The sequence below is a fragment of the Bombina bombina genome, chromosome 1, assembly GCF_027579735.1.
Source record: "Bombina bombina isolate aBomBom1 chromosome 1, aBomBom1.pri, whole genome shotgun sequence".
Classification (NCBI taxonomy): Eukaryota; Metazoa; Chordata; class Amphibia; order Anura; family Bombinatoridae; genus Bombina; species Bombina bombina.
The window spans coordinates 520,479,627-520,498,793 of record NC_069499.1 but is presented as its reverse complement, the minus strand read 5'-3'; the positions used below and the strand labels follow the sequence as shown (position 1 = coordinate 520,498,793).

The 19,167-nt window shown below is 38.8% G+C and overlaps 1 protein-coding gene across 1 annotated transcript; it reads left to right on the top strand.

Moving 5' to 3' along the window:
* Positions 1-14,504: 14,504 nt before the first annotated feature.
* Positions 14,505-15,437, top strand: LOC128659358 (olfactory receptor 2D2-like). Its single transcript, XM_053713021.1, has one exon. The coding sequence runs from the start codon at positions 14,505-14,507 to the stop codon at positions 15,435-15,437; it is 933 nt and encodes a 310-aa protein (XP_053568996.1).
* The last annotated feature ends 3,730 nt before the right edge of the window (positions 15,438-19,167 follow it).

The following is a 19,167-nucleotide window of genomic DNA, read 5'->3' as shown; positions in this document are numbered from 1 at the left end:
AAGATCACCGCTTGGATCAATTTGCACTAGCCCTGCAAACCCTGCTGACTCGCACTGCATATTTGGACCAAAGTGTCCCACAAGTTATGGCTGCTCCTGTTTCCGCTGCTGCACCTAGTCCTACCAGGAGCATGTCTGGTTCTGCACCTCTACCTCAGTGATATGGAGGCAATCCTAATCAGTGCAGAGGGTTTTTAAACCAGGTGGGCATTTACTTTGAGATGTTACCTCAGGCGTTTCCCTCTGACAGAGCTAAGGTGGGATTTATCATCTCGTTACTCTCTGACACAGCTCTTGCCTGGGCTAATCCCTTGTGGGAGACTAATAAACCTGTGATTTCAAATTACCCTGAATTTGTGACCTCCTTTCGAAGGGTATTTGATGTTCCGGCTCGCTCCTCCTCTGCTGCTAAACGACTCATGTCCATTCAGCAAGGTACAAGATCTGTTGCTCAGTATGCTATTGAGTTCCGTACGCTTGCTGCAGAGGTTGGTTGGAACAATGAAGCCCTTGTTGCCACCTTCTTTCATGGGCTCTCTGATGCGATTAAAGACGAAGTTGCTGCCAGAGATTTACCAGAGAATCTCAAGGCATTGGTGTCTTTTTTGATCCTAATTGACATCAGACTCAGAGAGAGGCCCTCTTTCAAGGAGTGCTTGTGGAAGCCTCCTGTTCCGTTGTCTCCTACGTGTTCATTCCCACCCATGCCTCCCTCTCCTCCCATGCCTCCTGGTCCCGAGTCACCAGGTGCTGCTGAGCCGATGCAGTTGGGATTCACACGTCTCTCAGTGGTGGAGAGGGCCTTTAGGAGGAGGGAGGGGCTCTGCCTCTATTGTGGGTTACAGGGCCACCTTTTGAAGTCTTGTCCTACACGGCTGGGAAATGATCACACCTAAGGTCCTGTCAGGGGCAGACCTTGGGTGGTTTATCCTCGCCCCCAGAACCGCTTAAGGAGAAACCTTTGGTCACAGTTGTCCTTTCCTGGGTGAACTCCTCCATAGTCACCCAGGTTCTTGTTGACTCCGGTGCTGCAGGCTATTTCATTGACAGTGCTTTTGTATCAAAGCACTCCATTCCTGTTTTGCCTTGGTCCGTTCTGCTTGCTATTGAGGCCATTGATGGCAGGCCCCTTCTGCCCGTACTCATTACTCACGAAACTGCTCCATTGTCCATGGCTGTTGGGGCTCTCCATTTTTAAACCCTCCAGTTCCAGGTGATAAACTCTCCGCATTTTCCGGTTGTTCTGGGTTATCTCTGGCTCCAAAAGCACAATCCCAGTCTCGACTGGCGCAGGTCCAAAATTTTGTCGTCCCCGCAATGTATTTCCACTTGTCTTCGGAAACCAGTTAAAGTCTTGTGCACTTTTTCGGTATCTCAATTGCCAGAGGAGTACCGAGAGTTCCTAGACATTTTTGACAAGGTGCGTGCCGGTACGTTGCCTCCTTACCGGTCTTGAAATTGTGCCATAGACCTGCATCCTGGAGCCATTCCTCCTCGGGGCCGGGTTTACCCTCTGTCTGTTGCAGAGAATTGTGCTATGGAGAAGTATGTTGACAATGCTCTGTCGCAGGGGATCATCTGCAAATCCTGCTCTCCTGCAGGGCCTGGCTTCTTCTTTGTGAAGAAAAAAGGTGGCGAGTTAATACCATGCATCGATTATAGGGGTCTTAATTGTCTTAACATTAAGAATGCTTACCCTATTCCGCTCATTACGGAACTCTTTGACCGCCTCAAGGGAGCTACGGTCTTTACTAAACTTGATTTGAGAGGAGCGTACAATATCATTAGGATCAAGGAGGGCCACCAATGGAAAACAGCGTTTAACACCAGGAGCGGGCATTATGAGTATCTTGTAATGCCCTTTGGCCTATGTAATGCTCCTGCTGTTTTCCAGGAATTTATTAATGATGTCCTACGAGATATGTTGCAACAGTGTGTTGTGGTGTACTTAGACGACATCCTCATACACTCACCCACACTTGAGGCTCATCGTTCTGATGTTACACGGGTTCTTCAGAGACTACGTGAGAATGGCCTGTTTTGTAAACTCGAGAAATGTGAGTTCCATCAGACTCAAGTAACCTTCCTAGGTTATGTTATCTCCGTTGCATGGTTCTCCATGGATCCTGACAAGTTATCTGCAGTTCTGCAGTGGCCTCACCCAAATGGTCTTCAGTCTATTCAACATTTTTTGGGGTTTGCCAATTACTATACAAAGTTTATTAAAAACTTTTCTTCCTTGGTCAAACCTATCACAGACATGACCCATAAAGAGAATAATCCACTCCATTGGTCACCTACTGCCATTAAGGCCTTTGATAGTCTTAAGACTGCCTTTGCTGCCACTCCAGTTCTGGCTCATCCTAACTTTGTCCTGCCTTTCGTTCTTGAGGTCGATGCATCTGAGACTGGAGTAGGTGCCCTCTTGTCTCAACGTCCTACGCCTGATGGTTCCTTGCATCCGTGTGGTTTCTTCTCTAAGAAATTGTCTCCAGCAGAGTGCAATTATGAAATTGGCAACAGGGAATTACTAATTTTGGCACTCAAGGAATGGAGGCATCTTCTCGATGGTACTAGCGTGCCAGTGCTCATTCTTACTGACCACAAGAATTTAACTTATCTATCTAAAGCAAAACGTTTGTCACCCAGACAGGCCAAATGGGCACTATTTTTGTCTCGGTTTAATTATGTGGTCTCCTACTTGCCTGGTAGTAAGAATGTTAGGGCTGATGCCCTCTCTCGACAATTTTCACATCTGTCCAAGGAGGAGTCTGTACCTACTCCTGTTATACCTCCTGACCATATTTTAGCTACCATACGTACTAATTTGACTTCTCCCTTGGGGGAGGAGATCCTCCCTGCACAAACCAATGCACCTCGTGATAAACCTAGTGGTAAGTGTTTTGTTCCCGAGAATCTTCGAACTAAACTTTTGCACACTTACCACTATCCTAAAGCCGCAGGTCACCCAGGCAAGAACCAAATGATTTGGTCTGTCACTAGACAATTCTGGTGGCCAGGTCTTCATTCTGATGTTGCTGCGTATGTTGCCTCATGCTCAGTTTGTGCACAGAATAAGACTCCTCGATGTCTTCCTGTGGGTCTTCTTCAACCTATTGCTAATGGTGAGCGTCCTTGGACACATCTTTCCGTGGACTTAATTGTCGAACTCCCTGTTTCCAATGGCAATACTGTTATCCTTATGGTGGTTGACCATTTTTCTAAAATGTCACATTGCATTCCCTTGATGGAGTTGCCTACCGCTCAGGAGCTTGCTTCAATTTTGGCCAGGGAGGTCTTCCATTTACATGGGTTACCCAAGGAGATAGTGTCAGACTGGGGTCGCCAGTTTGTCTCCAGATTTTGGCGTTCCTTTTGTGCTCAAATGGGTATCCAGCTTTCCTTTTCCTCTGCATATCACCCTCAATCCAATCCATTGCTATGTCTCAGATCACCACAATAATTGGTCTGAACTGTTACCTTGGGCAGAGTTTGCTCGTAATAGTGCTATTAATGCTTCCTCCAAGTTATCCCCGTTCATGGCGAATTATGGTTTCAACCATCCTTGTTGCCCGATTCATTCATGTCTCAGGGTATTCCGGATTTGCAGGAGCATCTCCGGCAACTCCATTCCCCGTGGGTGCAGATTCAGGATTGCCTTCTTCGTTCTATGCAGCGCCAAAAGTTCCAGGCTGATCGTAGGTGCCTGCCCGCGCCTTCCTACAAGGTTGGTGAGACGGTTTGGCTGTCCTCCTGCAACTTGAACCTTCATGTGCCTTCCAATAAACTGGCTCCCCATTATGTTGGTCCTTTTCAAATACTCCGACGGGTCAATCCTGTGGCCTACGCTCTTGACCTTCCTCCTGCAATGCGCATCACCAATGTTTTTCATGTCTCCCTCTTGAAACCATTGGTTTGTAATCGGTTTACCACTGTGTTGCCTCGTCCCCACCCTATCTTTGTTGACAACCATGAGGAGTATGAGGTCAGCAGCATTATTGACTCTCGTATGTCCAGGGGCCGTGTACAGTATTTGGTTCACTGGAGGGGCTACGGTCCGGAGGAGCATTCTTGGGTTCCCTCCTCTGATGTTCATGCTCCCGCCCTCCTCCGTGCCTTCCATGCTTGTTTCCCCAATAAGCTTTTTGTCCTTCCGCGGGGGAGGGGTCGTTGAGGGGAGGGTACTGTCAGGTTTTTTTTCCCTGTTTTATTTGCCATGTGCTGCTGTCAGCCATTTTACTCACCTTTCTTGCTGACTATGGTGCATTGTGGGGGATGCTGCTCATTTCCTGCACTTCCTTTTATGGCCTGACTGTGGTGCATCATCCGTGTGAGACAGGATGCAGTCTCAGAATTGGGATGTCATCATTTATTATTTAAAGGGCCTCTGTTCAGTGTGCTTTGCCTTTGCGTTGTCTAACACCTGTTTGTGAGAGTTCCTGTGTATTACCTGGCTGTCTGATGTCCTTCCTGGTTCCTGATCCCTGGCTTGTTCCTGACTCTGCTGTTTTCTTTGGCTCCTGACTCGGCTCGTCTGACTACCAGCTCTGGTTTTGACTCCTGGCTTGTTATTTGACTTGTGGACTTTTTATTATTTTTTTGTTATTAATAAAGGTGTGATTATTTTTGCACTTCTCGTCTCAGTCTGATTCCTGGCACCCTGACACTTTCCCTTCCAACTTTTCTCGGACCATTCCATATCTCCAAGGTGGTTAACGCAAACGCTGTTTTTTTTTTTTTTTTTTTAAATAATTTTTATTGAGATTTTTGTCAAAATAAACATTTGGTAATTGCCAATATACAATAAAAAAAAAAGAAAACAGAGGAGTATTACAAAGTAAGCTGCAAACATATGACAAATAGGAGAACCAAATGATTGAAAGACAGTTACTTTCTCATATTATACAGTAAGCACCATGGTAGCTGAAGACCTACTACATGAACCAAGCAATCACTTTTAGGCTATATAAGGTTATCGTAAATAGAACAAAGAGTAGGTGGACATAAATTGGAGAGGGCCACTCATGGACCCCAATTGAAAAACCTCATTTTTTGTTTTCTATTATAATATAATGTCAAGCTCCCTTACTGATAAATGGATTTATAATGAAACATTGGGACACCTCCATAAAATTAACTAACAGCTGTGTTAAAATAGCATGCATAGGTGACACATATTAGTGATCAGTCCTGCTGATCTAGACAGGGCATATGAACGCATACCTATTATGCTATGAAGGGTTAGGTACTTAGGGAGCAATTAAGAGCTGTGATTCAGGTGCGGTATAGACGAGACAAACCACCTTGTTAGTTCCCCTAGAGTAGGGGATACATTATTGTAGGGGGGGAGGGGAGGAGGTGGTGTTTTACATATTTTCAGAATTATCTGACCGTTGAGGAGCATTAAAACAGAATAAAATGCACTCAGAACTATCTTCGTTGTATAAAACATTAACAGGAAGAGTTTAAACACGCAATGATAAGCAATGCAAATACAATATAAAGAAATATGATACGTTATATATGCTAATAGTGAAATAGCTATACTTAGAACTATGCAACAGGGCATGTTAAGAGCTGTGATGGGAGAGGAGGAGTTAAATTTAAATGAGCGAAATCAGGGATAAGAATTCCCTTTCTATCTGACATTAGTAAGTAGGACCAGTCATAATAAGTATATACATTGGTAGGCCAGGTTTGATAGATACCCCATTATCTACAGGAAGTACTGTCCCTGAAGTAACATATGGGAGACTACAGAGCACATCATAGGCCAAGGGCTGACAGACGTTATGAAGGGCATTATAGTGAGAATAGGGAATACGGCTGTTCCACAAGCTTGCAGCTGTTATGCACTGCCGTCTAGGCACGGGCCCTATGTCCAGACAACAGGCACCACTCTTATATGTATAGGTGAGTTGTTCCCAATAGTTGCCCGTTCACTCTCCTCAACCTGGTTAAATAATATGTTTAATGCCCTTTGTGCTAACTATGGTATAAAACAATTGAAATCTGGGTGATCCCTATATCTATGCAAGGATGATAACTGTTACTGAGGGGTTTATGAGTAATCAGCAAGTGATCATGACAACAGAGGTGGCAAAACAGTAGTTTTTTACACATACTATGTGCAGTGGGGCTAGCTATAATTTTACAAGGCATGCAGCAACAAATTGTAGGCACCTGATATAGTCAACATTCATTCACAATTATAGGTGTAATATCAGTTGCATGTCTGATAATTATTAACATTAAGCATAATAAAGACCAACCTTACACATCATAGGATAAATAGCAGATAGAACACTGTTAAGAAAGCATTTGAGTGTAGAATAGCTAGCTCATATCTAACAGAAACTTACATATATAGCAGTTGTAGAGATTAAGAACCGACAGGTAAATTAAAATAGCACACAGTTTACTAGATAAACATCGGTCTGATAGGAAGGATGCGTGCTATCGGACTCAAAAATACCAAACAAGGTAGCAGCCTTATCTCTTGTAGGTTGGCTATAGAGTATATGTAGGAAATAGGCAGTAATGTGGCATAAATCTACAGTGTAGGGCTCAACATGTGTGTGCTTATACGTAATCAGGGGTTAACAACTCAGGGAACCCACATAATAATAAGAAAAAAAAAAAGAATCTCTGCATGAAATAAAGGGCATGGATATATAATACAGTAACCGGTTTGTGCCACTGAAAAACATTATGGAAAATAACACTTCCCATATTATAAGAAAAGTAGACTAAACTAAGAATAAGAACTACTTTAACGAGTTTCCAATCCAGCTTATGTATCCTAAAGATATGTGCATATTGATATAAACGTTTTAACACTTAACACTTAGCATATCAGATTTGTAGCCACAGATAATTAGCTTTAACCGATTCCTTCTCTGCGGCCAGAAAAATCACGGGACAGCTGCTGTGAATGTTTCAGTAATGGCCACCGCCTCACAATGACTTCCAAAATCTGGGAGTCCCAGCGCAGTAGTATAGCACCAGTTCTGAGTCCATCTCGCTCTCTACCATCATCACTAGAAAGTCTCTTAATTTCTAGGGAGTCTCGGTGCGAGCACTGGTGAGATAGCTGGTAGTAAGGAGCCGAGCGTAGGTCCTGTGTTCACACCGGGTCCGTAGCGCACTGCAGTGAGTCCAACTGTGATGCCGCTCCTAGAGTTTCATGCGGCGGATAGAATAGCGAGCCACACAGTTCGGCATCTGATGCCCAAACCCCTTCTGGGATAGTGATCACTCTTGTCTTAGCCGTGTCGTAGCAAGATAAATTGTGTACCGGCCTAGGTATTAAAGATGGCGGATGCCGGGGCTCCATTACACTGATTATGTCATCCCAGACCTCCTCGCAAACTGCTAGGGTAGTTGAAGCGGCGTCATGGGCGTCAAGAGCATTGAAGGATTTATCCATCGCTTCCAGGAGAGATTGATGATGTTGCTCCAGTATGTCAGTTATCTGTGCTAGCAGAAGCGCCGCCATATTTCTCATGCTTCAACTTGAGACAAAATTAAGCTGAAAAGCGCGTGTTGCAGAGCAGGAATGAATAGTATAAACTTCTCAGGCAGCAATAAAAAGTTAATACTTGGCTCCTCCCCCCAAACGCTGTCACTTTGACCTTACCAGTTGGCGTGAAGACCCATCCCACCTTTCATGTGTTACTCTTGAAGCCTTATAGGCCACTGTGTGACCACAAACCTGAAATCCCCCTCGTTCCCAATATACCAGATCCTTCCACTGAATATGAAGTCCAGTCCATTCTGGACTCCCGTTTGGTTCAAGGTCGGCTGCAGTACTTGATCCATTGGAAGGGTTTCCCTGACGATGATTCTTGGGAACCTGCTTCCAATCTCACCACTCCCAGACTCTTGTCCCAGTTCCATAGACGGCATCCTGATCGTCCTTCAGCTGATCTCCGGAGTTGATCCTTGAGGGGGGAGGTCTGTCATATACATCATTTACCTTGTTCTTTCTCACTGTTTGCTCCTGCTGTCTTTTCACCCTCAGCTATTGACACACCTACTATCCACTTTAAAAGGACTTCCAGCACAAACCTCATTGGAATTAAAAAAATCTAAACCTGGCATTACTCAGCCTATGCTGACGTCTCAGCAACCAACTGAATCTCTGACCTCCCTCCAGCTGACTTCCTGTCTCTCTAGGAATCTCCGGTACAGTGACGTCATAGACCATCAATCAAACTGCCAGACGGAACTCCTTGCCTACATGCTGCAGCAGCTCAGTGTTTGCATTTACAAACACTCAAATTAAAGCTTGCCGACAGTGCCCTTCCAGCATTTTATTCAGGGGTCAAAGAATCCTCACCTGTGACAGTCAGGGATGTCCTTCAAATATAAAACTGTAATGAAGGCTTAATAATAAGAAGAAATAGTACTGTTTGTTATACTCATGAGAGGAGCCCACACTTGCCAATGCTAGAAAAGTAGTGATCAGCAAATAAATGAGCCTTAAATAGTCCAGTTCTGATTATATATTGAATATATATAAAGAAATGTCAATGTATGGAGAGACCTCAGGCTGGGGGTATATATATAGATATATATATATAAATATAGATATATATATATATATATATATATATATATATATATATATATATATATATATATTTGTAGGAAATTCAGCTAAACAAAAGCATCATGCAAACATATAGGCATGCTTGCTGTAAATGCCCCCCAATATACCTCTGAGTCTATCTCTCACCTGATTACCTTCAGATGATGTACTCCAGGGTATTCCAGTATGCAGTAAAACAGTTGGGCCGTTCCTAGCCAGTTATCCTCCAACTCCAAAGGTGGGGGTATCTAGTGTATGTATCGCATTGGCCACTCTGCTGCGGACTCACCCAGTGTCTTTCTGGGCAGCTCTCCTCCTAAATGCCGAGATATGGCCATATCACAGGTGCAGGATACACCGGCCAGTACGCTGCAACCTGCTCCGATGGAGCAAAGCTTGGCCACTCCACTCCAGACTCACTCCAGGCAGCTCTCCTCCAAGACGCCAAGACGTGGGCATGTCGATCTGCTGCAACCTGTAGGGGAAACCTGGTTGTTCAGCCTGTCAACTAGAATACGGAAAGCACTGATAGTGTGCTAAGCAGAAACTCCAAACGACATGAGCTTGTAGCAGACTAGGTTGGGCTCATAAACACTCATGGGAAAAGGCAAGGGTGGATATATGCTCTATGCTGGACCAAATAGCAGAATGAACAGAAAGGCAGAGCAATATCCGTTGTGTAAAACTTAACATTTTTTGTATCCAAACAAGTTAGTTAAATGTCCATACTCCACACCACAATGTAAAACCAACAAAGGATCAAAAACATCTGTGTAGAAGGTGCTTACGCGTTTCAGCTAAAAAGCCACAGTCATAGTTAATCTTTGGAGTGAGAAACACACTACTTATTTCCTAATCTAAACAGTCATTGGTTAAAATAAAAAATACACACAGCTGAATGATATTTACTAAGCAAGCCCCAAGGGAATACCCCCCACATTATTGTGATAATTTAAATATAAATATATATATACATTTAGATACAAGTCTTACTTATATAGGATATTTACCTCTCATTAAATCTATACCCATTATTTAAGACATTGTTTAAATATACACTAAACTACTACATATACACATTTATTTAGAGAAGAGAGAGGAATAGATAAGTGAAATTCTAACTTGTAGTAATGAAGTTATCTCATGCGAGGTCTATTCAGTGGTAGATAACAGCTATATTAAATGGCAAGCTATAGATATGGAGAAGTAAAGATAGTGAAAATAAGTACTGTGAAACCAGGTGCATCCTAAGAATAGCTCAATATATGTATTTTGAAATGCATGACATTAAGAAAAGGACACACATAAAAAATAGAGATAAAAATAAAAATATCTCTCCATAATAAATATTATACTACTTGTGGGGTATCAAACCCAGGTCCCCAGCATCATAGATAATACTGTTAACCATTGTGCTATAGCAGTACTGTTAACAAATCTAATGAAATATAGTATAGGTAATACTAACATATTATACCCTCTAATAGATATAATGGTGATCTTTTTTTTTTATTTTTATCTCTATTTTGTATGTGTGTCCTTTTCTTAATGTCATGCATTTCAAAATATATATAGTAAGCTATTCTTGGGATGTATCTGGTTTCACAGTACTTATTTTCACTATCTTTACTTACCCATATCTATAGCTTGCCATTTAATATAGCTGTTATCTACCACTGAATATACCTCGCATGAAATAACTTTATTACTACAAGTTAGAATTTCACGTATCTATTCCTCTCTCTTCTCTATATAAATGTGTATATATAGTAGTTTAGTGTATATTTAAGCAACATCTCAAATAATGGGTATAGATATAATGAGAGGTAAATATCCTATATAAGTAAGACTTGTATCTAAATGTATATATATATTTATATTTAAACTATCACAATATGATGTGGGGGGTTATCCCTTGGGGTCTGCTTAGTAAATATCATTCAGCTGTGTGTATTTTTTGTTTTAACCAATGGCTGTTTAGATTAGGAAATTAGTAGTATTTCTCACTCCAAAGATTAGCTATGACTACGGCTTTTTAGCTGAAACGCGTAAGCACCTTCTACACAGCTGTTTTTGATCCTTTTTTGGTTTTACATTGTGGTGTGGAGTATGGACTTTTAATTACCTTGTTTGGATACAATAAATGTTAAGTTTTACACAACAGATATTGCTCTGCCTTTCTGTTCATTCTGCTAGAGGGTTTGTATAGCCTGAGGAAACGGTGCTGTGTCACAGAGAAATGCATTGCTGTTGTTATAAAGCATTTTAATAAACTTTTTATTCATCATCTAGCTGCTGTTATATTTTTCCATTTGGACTCTTTTGGACCCTGGTTCCATGTGGCCTCCCACTGCCTTTCCACTGTCTCTTTCTGGTGCTTTTTTCTGACCCCAGAGGCTTTGAGTGGATATCCCTAGATTCCCATTACAGAAGGACGAGGATCACCTCTAGTACAGTGCTTTCCTGAGTGCCTGTGAGTCTGACGGACGACGTGTGGATCCGGCCAGCCTTACTTGCACATGTTGTGCATTATATCATGCGAGTACGATTCACGTCTCTTCATCATTAGTCTAGTGTGACCTATTGATCTGCACTATGTGGCGCCCTCTATTTTTTGCATTTTATATTTTTTGCATCTTAGATACTTAATAAAGTGTTATACTGTGTATTTACTCTAAATATTTCACATTCCAATGTTCTGAACAAAGGGGAATATGTTCTATGTATTTCTAAATAGATATTTCTATTTACTGTATATCTGTAGATATCTATACCTATATTAAAACATATATGTGTATATATATATATATATATATATATATATATATATATGTAACAAAGGGTAAACAGCGCTTATAGATATTCCTAGATACGGTATATAGTGGAGTTTACAGGAGCGAAATTAAACCATGTATAAACAGAAGTATATGTATAGAAAGTCTTTGATTGAAGAACAAAATGATAAGATCCACGTGTTAGTGAAGATATATTAGATACCCTTACCAAAAGTTACCTCAATCTTATGAGGTAAGTTTGCCGCATTGGAGGATGTATCTGATGGTTGGTGAATCCTGGATAGTATGATCTGTATGGTTCAGTTGCCTCTTGGAGTAAAACAAGATGCAGATCCCTTTGTATTGGTATCTTTAGGAAACTTCCTGTGTTTCTTGCCTCTTGGAGCTTTGTTTTCTTGTCTTGGTATGAACTTTTTTTCCTGTCCTCACTGTTGAGGTATATTGACAGCACATAGGTTTAGAGGTGAATTCCTAGGCATTTGTATCCCAAGCCAGTCAAAGAATATGTATATAGTCAATATCCCTTAGATGTCACAAACAATAATTTCTGCCAGGCAGATTATATAGTTTGCAAATGGTTAATCCAGTAGTTGTTGCTAGTTTGGTTAGTGACTGTAATAGGATAGTCTGTTTGTATGTTCAGATATCTCCAGTATATATGTATTAGTCACACCAATAACAAGTAACCAATATGGGGGTTTGCTTAGTGCGGTAGATAGCAATGCTGAATGTCCCTAATAGGTTAATATGACAGCATGCTAGCAATACAGATCATAAGTACAATGCATGCATGCAAAGCAAGCATTAAAAACAAACAGTTTTAAAAAGTAGTTATAAAAACAAGAGGCACCTGAACCATACAGATCATACTATCCAGGATTCACCAACCATCAGATACATCCTCCAATGCGGCAAACTTACCTCATAAGATTGAGGTAACTTTTGGTAAGGGTATCTAATACACCTTCACTAACACGTGGATCTTATCATTTTGTTCTTCAATCAAAGACTTTCTATACATATACTTAAGATTTCTTAATTTTAGAAAATGTAATTCTCGACATGTTTATGTAGAATTATGTTTTTTTCTTTTATAAAAAAAAATGTGGGCATACTTCAAGCACTTTAGTAAAATAAATGAGTCATGCTTTCTTGGGAGTGACTTCTTTATTCTTTTGAGTGATTCTATGGAAAGAGAAAAACTATGTCATGCACCACATTTTAATTTTACAGAGGTCTGTCATTTGCATTTTGTCTTGTGTTAGTTGTACATATGAGTCACTGGGTTGTACAGGGCTAAATTTACATTTTGTCATTTTATTAATTTGACAAAGAACATATATGTTTTAGTGGCATCAAAAGATGTTTTCCAAAGTTTATCCACATCTGCTTGATACATTTCATTCAGTAATATGATCAATTGCAGATTATGTCAGTGAATATCTTTCCACCAAAGCCTGACCTAAATTAAAAAATAAGACATGTACATGTAAAAATTAATGTATGACTAAATCTTCCAATACATAGCACCAAGTCCCTAAAATCCTGGGCTGAATTCCTCTGTCCAAATGTCTGCCTCTGTCTTGTCACTTACACAGTAGCATACATGTGAAACACATAAATAGAGTATGCTTACCCTCTAAAGGTCTTTGGTTCCATGAAGATGAAGTCAATACTCTTCAGTTTTGCCAATGTCAGTGTCCTATGTTTGAAATATCCCTGTGAACATTCTGCCACTGTTGCTGCTGACCCTGCCACCAGCCTTCTGTGATGTCAGTGATTGAGTTTTGAAATACCTCTCTTGCTGTGTCATGCGTGGACTTCTTTTGTTAGTGTACAGGGCCTACAAATTTCCTGTGCAGCTGTGCTTCAGTGGACGTGGTAAGGAATATTACATGACTTATTGATGTAGAGAGCATATGAGACATTTCAAAGATCAAAATAAACCTTGGTTGGCACATATTTAGTACACACATATCTCTGAGTGCATTTAAAGGGACCTCCGATCCTGCACTGTCCATTGTAAATGTATGTATCATGCTGTGCATTAGTACTGAACACTGGTCCATACATGATGCTGCTTTGGCAACACAGAAGAGTGCCTGAGAATGTGGTAGTTATGAGTGGATCCTGAAAACTCTTCAAACACATTTAAAATGTGCACATTGCAATGTCACCCAAAATGGCAATTGATAGAATGTGTTGGCAGATGTGATATGCATTTGCTGGCTCCACTGTTCCTGCAGAGCAATATGGGTGCAGTGTATTGTATCCCACATGTTAGGTATGCCCCCATATTCTAGTAGTCCCTCTTGAAATCAGGCCAAGCATCCTCTGTTTTAGGGAATCCTATGACAGGATCTCACTTGTTGAGGATGGCATTCCTACATTTCCCGATTAAGACATTGAAAGCTAACTACCGATGCTGTTTTATAAACCTCAGCATCAGTGAGTGCACATACTTTGCATGTGTGGGCAAGGCGGATGGCACATATGATTGTTTTGAGACAGAGTTTTCCATGAGCAAGTGAACAAGAAAACTCTGATCCATATTTGCATAGACAAACAGCAAAGCCAATTAGTCAATGAAAAGAACAGTGCTACACAATTGTGATAAAAAAGGCAAGAACGTCCTGTTAGGATAGGCCACGTTGGTCATAGGAGACATATTGCCTGTGATATTTGTTTAATTAATTTCTAGTACACTAGACCATTGTGACCACCTTAGTAATGATTCTTGACCATATGCAGATGAAATGTATTAAAAACATAGAAGCCATTGAAGACAAAATTGTATTTCTTTATTGCTGACGTAAGTTCTCACTTTTCTGAATACTTATACTTATAACATTGGGATAGTACACAATGTAATAAACGTGTTATTAATATAAAATGCATTTGTGTATTTTATAGTGTGGTTGCAATCTTATGACACGTTCAGAACAGTAAGTAATTTTATCTCCTTTTAAAAATAGAACTAGAAAGTTGTTGATACTGTCCTCTATGGAATATTAATATCACACAATTTTTAAAAACAACATGACATTTATTTAATAATTATTTGGAATTTAAACCAGTATTAACTCTATTTTTTTTTTTTTTTTGGTTGACAGAATATGAACAAAAATGAAACAGTGGTAACTGAATTCATCCTTCTAGGATTCTCGAGTAACAGAATTGAACAATTTGCCATTTTTTCAGTTTTCCTATGTATCTACTTAGTCATTTTAGTCGGCAACTTGCTTATCATTTCAGTATCCATTATGGACAAAAGTCTTCAGACCCCTATGTATTTTTTCCTAATTAACCTCTCTTTTATTGATATCTGCTTCTCATCAACAGTGGTTCCCAGAATGCTAAGAGACTTATTGTCAGCAAAGAAAACTATTTTATTTCAAGAATGTGCAGCACAAATGTACATTTCGTTGTCATCGGGCGTTGCTGAATGTATTCTGCTTGCTACAATGGCTTATGACAGATATGTAGCTATTTGCTTCCCTTTACATTACATGTCAATTATAAATCGATCTGCCTGTATCAGGATTGTAGCTGGGTCATGGATATGTGGGTTTCTTCTCTCTATTTCTCATGTTGTACTTACAATGAATGTAAATTTTTGTGGCAACAATCAAATAAAACATTTTGTTTGTGAAGTGCCAGAAGTCCTGGCATTAGCATGTGGTGATGTTAGTGTCATTGAACTTGTTATCTTTCTAGCTGGTGTGTTAGTACTTATGATTCCAGTTACTTTTATTATAATATCATATATCAGAATTATTTCAGCTATCATAAAAATTACCACCTCTGCTGGAAAGAAAAAAGCCTTATCAACTTGTGGGTCCCATATAATGGTTGTAACATTATTTTATGGTTCAGCAATGGCTGTATACATGAAACCTAAGTCAAAATCTTCAGACTCTGATATAATGATTACTGTTTGTTATGTGATTTTAACACCAATGTTAAATCCCTTGATTTATTCACTTAGGAATAAAGAATTTAGAACAGCCTTGCAAAAAGCAAGAAATCTGAAAATACTCTATCTATAAATATAATGTTGTTATTACATGGGTCGTTGAAGATTTTTTTTTTAGTAAATTTCTCTTGATTTTATTTAAAACTACATTTCCTTAAAGGTAATTGCCACAATAAAGTGTGTGATTGGGAGTGATAGGTACTTATAGCTAAAGGTATACTTAAAATTTGATAGATATATATCAATGAAAGATAAGTGAGCGATATAAGGATGTGAATTACTAGATAAAACTAAATAGTGTTCATTACTATATTACTATTTTTATAGCACTTGGTGAGATAATAAAGAAATTATGTAGTCACTGTGAGTGGAAAATATATTTTATAAAAATGCATATAAACAATATACTAGTTATACTAAAAACATCAATTTAAAGGGACGTCTCCCTTGTTATATAAAATTCTCAGATATAAAAACATACATAGATTATTTGACACTTTAATAGTGTTTACATATGCTGCCCCATACACAAATTTATGCAAGTGTCCGTCTCTTTGAACGTATAGGCAAGTAATTGGTGTTTGTATATCCTGCTGTATTCAGGTAGATAATAACAGTACAGAGGTGCAGTTCAAATTTGCATGAACACTTTAGCCGATGTTAATAATAAAAGAGTTATTTCTAGATAAGTATTTTCTCCGGGTGAGACAGGTTACTATACAATATTTTCTCAGTACCTGTTATTTCTCCAAACCCGTCTGCAGCGTCCGAATCCCCTTCTCACCTGGTAACTGATCAGCGCCGCATGTATCCTGGCGTCTGACGTCACAGCTTGGTATCTCGGGTAGGATTGGCTGGGATTGTTAAAAGACAGACAAATTCTTTTGAATGATGAGATGAAAACTTTTATGAAGTAACGATATTTGTAGAAGGGTCCTGCACTTAGTGCTAGATGCACGCAGGATTTTGAAGGTTCCAATAGGAGTGTGATAGACAACCCGGGTTGTTATAGTTTATAAACTGAAATCGTAAGGTATCCAGAAAAAGACAGTCTCTTTGTGTATTTATTTCACACAATTGCAGGTGCAGCAGTCACAAGGTCGACGCGTTTCGCTCAATAGAGCTTTATCAAGATCCTGGTGACTGTTGTATGATTATATTTAAAGGCATCAGTTCTTTCTGATTGGTCTTCCAATAATTGGGCTCATTTAAGGTGGAATGTATTGTTATCCATCTGGCTTATATGTATCAGTAAAGATTTAAGGTGGAATTTTTATGGGACAGCATTCTATATGTTAAATAGTTATAAACTCTACAATACAGAACATAATCAAAGAATTATTATTATTACATAATTCTATTATAGATCGAAGTATTTTGAGTATTAACTATATGGCTTCATTCAAAAAGAAAAGGTGATAGATCCATTTCAGAGTTAAGTCCATTTGGATATAATGTGTTGTATTTATAAATTAATTCAGCTTCTTTAATTAATAATTTTTTCTCTATATCTCCTCCCCTCCAGTTATTTTTTACTTTTTGTATTCCCCAATAGGAAAGATCTTTGGTGTTCCCTTTGTGGACAGTTTTGAAGTGTTTATATAGATGTGTGTCTTCAGAGCCTCGTTCTATCTGGCAAAGATGTTCTCTTATTCTGTCTCTTACCATTCTTTTGGTCTCACCAAAATAAAAGAGATCACAAGAGCATTTGAGAATATAGATTATGCTCTTATTGGTGCATCTTATTATATCCTTGATATTAATTAATTTGTCAAAATTGTTTATTTGTAAGTTTTTTAACTTTTTGCTGTGTGTGCAGGCTTTGCAGGTGTAGCATGGGAAAAAACCACTAATGTTTTTTCCTGTCAGATCTTTCTGTCTCTTCACATTTTGTTTTGGTTTTTTTAGTTCACTGGGAGCTAGTATTGATTTTAGGTTTGTTGCTTTTTTAAAAACAAATTTGGGTTGTTCCACAATAGTTTTCCCCAGAATAGTATCCTCCCTTATAAGGTGCCAATGTTTTCTTATGATGCCTTTAATTATATTGTAATCGGCATGATAATTAGTAATAAACGGAATATCAATAACATTTTCATTATCGTTTTCTTTTCTTTTCTCCTTATAAGTTAAGAGGGACTCTCTATCAGTGTTTTTAGCTCTATCAATTGCTTTGTCTGTGGTTAATTTATTATACCCTCTAGCCTGAAATCTCTCTGCTAGGACTTCTGATTGTTGTTCGAAATCTATGATTCTTGAACAGTTTTTTCTAATCCGGAGGTACTGACCTGTGGGAATATTAAGTTTCCAGGTGTTTAAATGGCAACTTTTTGAGTGTATATAACTACTACTGTCAACCTTTTTAAAGTGGGTCTTTGTTTCAAGTTCTTTATTCATAATCATTATTTTTTCTTTACTATAGTTAGAAGTGAATTTTAGACCCCAGGTGTTAAGGTTCATTCTGTCAAACATAGATTTAAGATCTTGTTCAGTACCCCTCCATATTAATAAGAGATCATCTATGTATTTCTTATAGAGCACAAGGTTTGCACCATAGCTGCCTGAGCCAAAAAAATCATCTTCCCATGCTCCCATAAACAGATTGGCATAGCTAGGTGCAAACCTTGTGCCCATTGCTGTACCTTCGGTCTGTAAATAGAACTTTCCATCAAATGAAAAATAATTGTTTTCTAATATATACGCTATACTTTTTAAGATGAATGCTCTATGTTGGTCTGACATATTTATATCTTTTTTAAGAAAAAGATCCACTGATTTTATACCTTTAGAATGATTGATCACAGTGTATAATGATGTAACATCACATGTTACTAAAAACATATCATCTTCCCATTGTACTGTCTTTAGAGTGTTAAGGACTTGTGTAGAGTCTTTCAGATAAGATTTTAAGTTCATTACATATTTTTGTAAATAATTATCTACGTATCTAGATAAGTTTGCAGATAGAGAGTTGATTCCAGAAATGATTGGTCTCCCTGGGGGGTTGACCAAACATTTATGGACTTTGGGAAGATAATAAAAGATGGGAATCACAGGGAATTTTGATGTTAGAAAGACAAATTCTTTTTCATTTAGTATTCCTGATTTTTTCCCATCTGTTAGAATCTTATCAAGTCTTTTTTTAAAAAGATTTGTAGGGTCGGAGTCTAATGGTTTATATGTTTTTATGTCTCCAAGTAATCGGTGTGCCTCTTTTAGGTAGTCACTGGTATTTAAAAGGACAATCCCACCTCCCTTGTCCGCTGGCTTTATTGTTATTTCTGCATTTTTTTGAAGGTTCTCAATGATAGACTTTTCTCTAATACTCATATTAAAAAAATTTATTTTAGGGAGGGAGCATTTTTGTATATCATTACAGACCAATTTTTCAAACGTTTCCAGAAAATTCCCTTTGGCAAAAACAGGATTAAATTTGGATTTATCCTTAAGATTAGTATGTTGAATGTTATCTAAATTTTGTGTTTTTATATTAATTTGTCTTTCAACTGGGTTTTTAAGAAAAAATCTTTTGATTGTGAGATTTCTTACAAATTTTTTAACATGGATGTGTGTATGAAATTTGCTTAATCTTGCTGTGGGGGCAAATGAGAGGCCTAGTTTTAAGATATTTTCTTCTTCCTTTTTTAAAATGTGATTACTGAGGTTGAAGATTCCCTGGTGTTCTTTTTCTACCTCCATCTTTTTGCCTCGTTTAAGTAATCCTCTCCCTCTCTTTCCTCTAAGCTTCTTTTCTTTCTTAAATTGGAATCTTGCTCCTTTTCTTTTGTATCTCTTGATGTGCCCTC

Bases quoted from the DNA above. Each gene is read 5' to 3' on its own strand.
- LOC128659358 (XM_053713021.1), top strand. From the start codon at position 14,505: ATGAACAAAAATGAAACAGTGGTAACTGAATTCATCCTTCTAGGATTC.